Source organism: Dioscorea cayenensis, unplaced genomic scaffold (assembly GCF_009730915.1).
Source record: "Dioscorea cayenensis subsp. rotundata cultivar TDr96_F1 unplaced genomic scaffold, TDr96_F1_v2_PseudoChromosome.rev07_lg8_w22 25.fasta BLBR01000147.1, whole genome shotgun sequence".
In the NCBI taxonomy this organism is placed as follows: domain Eukaryota; kingdom Viridiplantae; phylum Streptophyta; class Magnoliopsida; order Dioscoreales; family Dioscoreaceae; genus Dioscorea; species Dioscorea cayenensis.
Window position 1 is genome coordinate 54,328 of NW_024086538.1, and position 7,699 is coordinate 62,026.

Here is a 7,699-nt window from a genome sequence, read left to right on the forward strand (position 1 = left end):
AAAGCAAAGGGAGCATCACATGCTAAATTTGCAGTACTTGTCTATGGAAACAAATGATATAAGAAACTCCACAAAGGGTCAAATGTACAAAGAGAATTTACAGGGTAACACTAAGGAACAAACCCCTCAAGAACCATGCCTCTGAAACAAAGATCAACAACTGACTTCAAAATAAAAACAATATAATTAATACACGAAATAAAGAACAAACAAATGTCAACCTCTATCAAACTAGAAGAAAGCTGATTCTAATTATTCAGGAAGGAGCCTCATAAAGAGGTCCAGTTTCAGGTGGCTTTGGTGGTGGTCTTGACTTTGTAAACTCTATAGAGGAGCTTCTTCTTCTTAGAGGTGTTGTTGTCGATGGTCAGGACAATTTTGCCAGGTTCCCCGATCTTGAAGAAGTTCTTGACAACAGGCTCATCAGTTGCGATCATTTTCCTTGCCTTCCGCGATCGATCACAGTGTAACTATCCTCGGCACTAGGGACAAACTCTTCAACATAGGTAACATCCCAACCAAGCACGCGGAGCTCCCAAACCAGGGTGCATGTCTGCTTGTGTAGTATTTCAATCCCAGTGTCAGGAAGTAATCCAACAGAAGATCAAATGAAATTCTTTACAGAGGATCAGAAGAGGGGAAAAAAATATTGTTACCCTCAGTAACAGGTATTTCAACAGTTTGCTTTAGATGATGGTTTGATGGTCATCTCAGTAACAGTATCAGCAGTGGTGAAATCTGGATTGTTTTCCCTTGCTGAGGCCTCCATATTGAACTGGGACTTGTTCAGGAGCTATGTATCTACACCATCATGGTGAAAAGCATGAGTTCAAAAAGTCTAGATACAATTCAAGGCAATTTCAGATGGACAAAGAAAGCAAGAATTGTTTACGAACTTGAACAGGGTTTCAGCAGATTTGGATGGCCCAGCAAAAACGAACTTGCTCTTAGTCCTCTGAGTCAAGAATGGGCTGATCATCCTATTGAATGCCAGGTACCACCATGGAACATGGATGAATACCTAATAAGGATCCCAAGGTTATTATACATGTCTAAGAGAGGTATGTTTATGAAGAACAGAATCACGATATGTGAAGTAACATGAGTATGCAATCAAATTCAACCAAATGGAAACAACATTCAATATTGAACTTCAACAAACTACAGAGTACTGTTTCCATCTACTATATTTCCATCTTTTATCTCATGAAAGCCTAATTTAATCATTCAAAATATAGCAAGTTCAGGCATCAAATCCATTGGGTTTGTATATGAAACTGAAACTTAGTTGTCCCTGTCGCTTGGCATCTGAGTCTAAGTGCACACAAAATTAATATAATTAAGCACAAGATAAAGCCAAATAACAACTCATCCTTCAAAAGCAGTGCCAGTAAAAAACCATACCTGAGTCTTGAACCAATCCAAGCATATTCTAGTAAACCCAAGTCAATTGTAGGCATTCAAACTAAATCAAGTTACTGGCTCGAAATTTTTAAGAAAAAAAACCAAAATTCAGAACAGCAATATTCAAAAAGTTGTCATAAAATAATTAATAATGTCACAAGCCAAAGGAATTCCTATTGAAACTCAAAATAACAAGATCCTTTAGAATCCAAATAGAACTCAATGACAGTAAATTCATCTCCCACCCATGAAAAACTCAATTCCAAATCTCAAAACAACAAGTTTCTTTATCATTCAAATGAAAAGAAAAAATAAATAAATAATTCACTGATGTCCACAACACATCAATGTCGAATCTCAAAACAACGAGTTGCTTTCCCGTTCAAATGAAGTTATTAAAGCAAACAAATTCTTTCACTAACAAAACACACAATGTCAAACCTCGAAACGACAAGTTGCTTAATCATTTAAGAGAATTCAATAGAGAAAATAAATACATCTCCCACCAATGAAAACTCAATGTTAAATCTCAAAACAACAAGTTGCCCAATTATTCAAATGAATTCAATAAGGAAAATAAATTCATCACCCATGAAAAGTGCAATGTCAAATCTCAAAAGGACAAGTTGCCGAATCATTCGATTGAATTAAATAAAGAAAATAAATTCATCTCCTACCCACGAAAAACTCCAAATCGAATCGCAAAACGACAAGTTGCTTAATCATTCAAATGAAATTCAATAAAGAAAACAAATTCATCTCCTGCCCATGAAAAACATCACTGTACCAAAATGAGAATGTAAAACCAAAATCAGTTAGCAATTCATAAATAGAGGACACTGAATTCATTACTCAAAAAGCATAAACTCTAATTCAAGGCAACACAAAAGAAGGAATCTAAAAACTCTTATTTATCAATCAAATTCATTTATCATACCTAAATTTATTAAATGCCACTTCATTCATTTGTATGATCAAAGGCATTCAATACTAAAATCAGATAATCGTAAACTAACATAAATTGCAAAGAACTCAATCAATTCCAACCAAAAAGCAATCAAATTTATACCTGCTTAGCCGCAAACTCAGGGAAATTGTCCTGAAGCAAAGTCAGTGCCTGATCGGTAGCCTGCCGGAGCTCACGCTTTGCAGGCCCCGGAGAGTTCTTCAAATCAGTGACCTGCACCATGGTACACACCTTACCAGGACTAAAATCCAATTGCTGCCTGATCCCCTTCTCCAGGAACTGAATTCTCCACTTCAGAAACTTCATCCTCTTCTCATCATCTCCAAATGCCTTTGCATACAAGTCCTTATCCTGAAACTCCCCATAGACATTGTAGCAAACAGGATGCCCCTCTTTATCAAAACCATGCATGAACACAACTTTCTCCATTTCCGGAATTCAAGATTTTTCATGAAGGAGAGATTCAATCCCAAAAGTTTTTCCTCCAGATCACAGTGTTCTTGATCATGGCAAGGGCATCCTTGGCCTTGAAGTCACGGGCCTGCAGGAATTTCAGCAGAACAGTGTCACTCTTCTCGTCACCCAGCAGCGGCACGCCCCAGATGAACACCTCTTCCGTTGCGGTTCCAGTGATGACAGGAGCCGGATCCGAAGCCGAAGCCGGAGCCGGAGCAGGAGCCGAAGTCGAAGCCGAAGCACCTACCATTTGTTCAAGAGCCAGATCAGGATTTACCTCAGTCTTGTCGCGCGCCGGCCGGCGCGTCGACGGGGATGGTTGTTTCCTCGATAGCCACTGCGCCCTTCTCCTCAACGGCAGTCGGTGGCGCCGGATCCTCAGCCAACGAAGCAACGACGGGGACGATGGTTTCCTCAATAGCTTCGACAGTCTTCTCTTCCACGACCTCAGCAGCGTGCCCTCCAGTCTTGACCTTCTCCTTGGGACCGGCGGGCGGTGGCGGTGGCGGTGGCGGGGCAAACTCGTTGGCGGCGAGGGCAGCGTGGATGAGCTGCTTGAGCTCCTCGAGGGCCTTCTTCTCATTGTCTTTAAGGTCAGCAACGACATTGCTCTCTTCCTTGAAAGACATCGACTGTTCTATCACCACCGCCGACGATTCTCCGGCTGGCTCCTCCTGAACCGGTGCCAGTTCAGCCGGCTCCCTCCTGCTGAGCAGGTGCTTGTTCAGCCATCTTCTCCGGCGCTGGTGGTACCGCTACAACCTCCTCTGTGGGCTTCGCCTGCGTCTCCTCCGCCATTGAACACGAACTTTAGCAAAAGAGAGAGAGAAAGAGAAAATGAAAATGAAAGAGAAATAGAGTGGTTTGGAATTGGGTGAGGAAGAGGAAGAAGAAGGAAGAGATATATATAGAGGTCTGTAGAGGCCAGACTGGCATCCAGCACAAACAGTGGGCATGAAATTTAATAATTTAATAATTTAAAAAAATAATTTTTTTAACTTTTAAATATTATTTTGTATAATAATCTTAAAAAAATTAGGAAAATTACTGCTCACCCCTCGTAATTTTTCAAAACTTCCCAAAAACCCCTCCTACTTTTTTACACACCACTGACAGATCTTCCGTTAGTGTTTAACTTCCCTTTTACCCCCCACCGCTCACTTCAAATGGGCCCATGTCGTGAAATCCCATTTTTGGCCCTCGAAAATGGTGGGAAAGGAAAGCGCCAAATCACATCACGTCTCAACCTCAAGGGCTTTTCGCTGGTTTCGATAGAAAACTGGCAAGGAGTTACATTACATCTTGTTGTTCTCCTCATTATCATACCCGAAAATATATAACCTGCTTTCTAACGTAAAATGAAATTGATTTCCATCGGATCGGGTCAAGCGCACTTCATCTTCAAACGAGTCAGTAGTCGATTTTTATCGTCGAGGCAGCAGCACGTGCCATTGTCGCCTTCTCGCTTATGGTTAGTAAAGTTAGATTACGATCGAGAAGAACAAAGAATTACGACGAGTTCATTTCGTCAGAAAGTTCTTTCCTCGCTTATGGTTATCTATTTGTATATTTTTAAATAATGTTTAACTATTTTGCTATTATCCGCTTAAATATTTTTACTAATATGTTTAATAATTATCATATCCGCTTTAATACTTCCCATCTCCGCTTAACATTATCTTTACATGTATAACTATTCATAAACGTAAATTCTCAAAGTCTCTCGCAGAAACGCGATCTTTTTCGCTTGATCCGAATTGTTGGCATGCGGCACGTGGCGGTGGCAAAGATGAGTATCCCCGCAGTAAGAATTAATGACGCATTAATTCTTACGCACGGTAACATAAATTTCGAACACCCGCTCGTCTCACTCACCAATGCTCGGCCATCGTGCGCTTAACTTTTTTTCTGGATACGAAGAGTCACCGCTAGGACTTCACACCATAAATAACCGTGAAGAACCCTCCCCATGGACAACCACCCTCGCCGCCCTCATCATCCTCCTCCTCCTCCTCCTCCTCCTCTTCCTCCTCTTCCCATGGACAACCACTCTATCTCGAAAGGATGTTTCGTGAGCCTTCTTCCTTATCTTGAGAATCACTCAGCCGTAATCACCGAACTAGTTAAACTATCTTTTTTTCGCCCTGTCGAAGTCCTCTCATAATCGCCTCGAATGCAGAGGATTCTCCAAATGTGGACGACGGAAAGCAATTAAGAGAGCATTTCGACTTGGGTATGAAAAAGAAAGTTTTCACGCATCAGCGTGATCGCGGAGGATTCTCTAGAGGAGGGAGATCACTGAAACATCCTTTAAGACGGGTCGACATTTACCACTTGAGACTTTCTCGTTAACGCTTAAGAAAAATTACGCCAGCAGTACAACTCGTTACGCTCGTGTTTAACTATCGTGATCGCCGCTTAAGTCCCTACCACGACACATTGATTAATAGTCGCTTTTCATGAATGTGTGTTGTTTAACCTTTTTAATGTTGTACGCTTTTGCGTGTTCAAGTCGATGCGCTTTGTTATGCAAACCGCCGTGAGCATCTCGAACGTATGCACACTTGTTTCGCTATACGAGGGTCGAGTCGTGAGTGTCCAAAGTCCGAGCGGACGTCGAAATGTCAGTAAATGTTGTAAATCTTTGTAAATGTTGTAAATGTTGTAAATATTTTTATAAATAAAACGAAAACAATCGTATTTGACCGTGAACTTCGAAATTTAAACAGAGACCTAGTAAAAAAACAATGTGGGAAACAAAAAAACGCTCATTGTAAACAATAGAAAAAGTTAAACAATACTCAAGTTACTCTTTAAACAACGACAACGGTGTTTAAGAAAATACGTAAATATGTTTAAACAAATGACTCGTGAGGTACCCATCTAGCAACGCTGATGTCAAACTGAAAAGCATTCAATTTAAAACAATAACATATTATTTACATGATATAGACTTTTAGTTAAACAGCTTAACCGTTATTTTTAAACACTATATGTATCTCGCTTTAAACATAAAAAGCTTGACGCTTACACGTAGACTCGTGTTGAGTTGAGAACTTTCATTCGAACGACGACAACATGTCTTCCTCGCGACAATGACATATATTTCCCTTTTTGCCCTTGGGATGGAGGGAAAAAAATACCGCCCAATCACATCACGCTCTAGTCTAACCTCTATGCATACAACTGCAGCACTTTTTTTGTTTGCGCCTCGACCCTGCTTTGTTCTTTACATCTTCTACTTCTTCTTCGTCGCCTTCGCTTTTGTTCTTCATTTCATTTGGTTTGTACGATTTGGTTTTCGAATCGATATATTATGGAGAGTTTTTTTGTGGTATTGCTAGATTCAACGGGAGGGAAGAGTGCTAATGTTCACGGCTCGCACTTTTGGGAATTGGTGTTAATGAGATATGCGAGCGATGGGGTCCTCAAGTTTCTCTTGTCGTGGTTAAGTTCATCACACCGGATGGATATAAAAACGGTTTGCCCAATAGAAAACGATGTCGACTTCCGACGGATGTGTCACGTCCCACTCCATCTTCAAATGTGTCAGAGTTGATCTTGTCGTCGAGACGTAAAATGTGCTATTGCTCGATCCTAATGAAAACGAGGTTTACTCGTCAGAAGTTCCTTTTCTTTTAATTATTCCAGCTTGTTCTGGGGTCATTATTGTTTAAATACGTCCGTCATCACGTTAACATATCAGTACTAGTCCTTTACGTTATTAGTTAATTGTTTAAGTATTTAATTTAACGCTTAACTATTGTCATTATCGCTAAACATTGTATTCTCCGCTTAACATATTGATCTTTTCATTCGATCAAGTGTCGGGCAGGGAATCTGCATTCTCGCGAGTGCTCCCATTCATCCCCATGGCGACTCCCGACGCGTGGGATGTCTTCCTTCCCTCGCCGATCATTCTCGAGTGTTGTCGCTGGATATTGGTCAACGCTTTTGACGGTGTCTAACATTTCGTGGACGTACTTTCAAAATCATGCAATCAAAAGGAATTTTGACTTCAAATTCATAAAGAACGAAAAACATCGGGCGATCGTGGAATGCAGCCGATGGTTGTCGCTGGCGCCTTCACGCATCAAAAAGAGTATAACAAAAAAATACTTTCGTAATCAAGACAATCAACCCGCCACACACTTAGCGGTGGTGGCATAGGTTCAGGCGTCACATCCGAAAAGCGCCCAAAAATGGGTTAGCGCACGAGTGATTCGTAAGCTCAAGGACCGCCCCTCGTACAAGGCCATCGACATTCGTAAGGACATGTTATGGGAACATGGTGTCCACATACCATACAAGCGTGCTTGGTTGGGAAAAAGAGCACGCCCCGGGTGGTCCTCGACTGCAGCTGACATCTCCAGCCCTATGATCGCTTGCTTTGGTATGTGGATAAGGGCGGTCGAGACAAACCCTGCAGTCATAGGCGATCGTGGAGAGAGACTGCGATCGCTTTTAAACGTGCATTCTTTTCTTTCAACGTGTATCATGGGATTCAAGAGGGCTTGCAGTCGTCATGCTTTCTCGATGGTACCCACCTCCTTGAAAATATCGGGCACACTCACCAGCGCCACAGGAAAGATGGTAACAATGGTTTTTTTCCACGCCGCCTTCGAGTATAGTCGACAACGAGACCGATGCCAATTGGACTTGGTTCATATCTAAGTTGGGCGATGCCTTATACGAGGGTGGAGATTATCATGAGATAATTACCTTCGTGTCGGACAGTCCAAGGGCCTCGTGAGCGCAATTGCGAGAGTCTTCCCTTCTTCGCCATTACGCGCATCGCCTTCGACATTTGGAGGCCAATTTTACGAAAGCCAATGTCGACTTGGGAAGGCATCGAGGAGGAGTGTCGGTCTA

At 41.7% G+C, this 7,699-nt stretch overlaps 1 protein-coding gene and 1 pseudogene across 1 annotated transcript; both read right to left on the reverse strand.

The window, feature by feature from the left end:
• Positions 1-330: 330 nt before the first annotated feature.
• LOC120253658 lies at positions 331-3,101 on the reverse strand (annotated as a pseudogene).
• Positions 3,102-3,105: 4 nt separating this feature from the next.
• On the reverse strand, positions 3,106-3,527 carry LOC120253657 (patellin-2-like). The gene has a single exon (XM_039261942.1). It carries the CDS (start codon positions 3,454-3,456, stop codon positions 3,106-3,108), a length of 351 nt encoding a protein of 116 aa, XP_039117876.1. The 5' UTR covers positions 3,457-3,527.
• Positions 3,528-7,699: the final 4,172 nt, after the last annotated feature.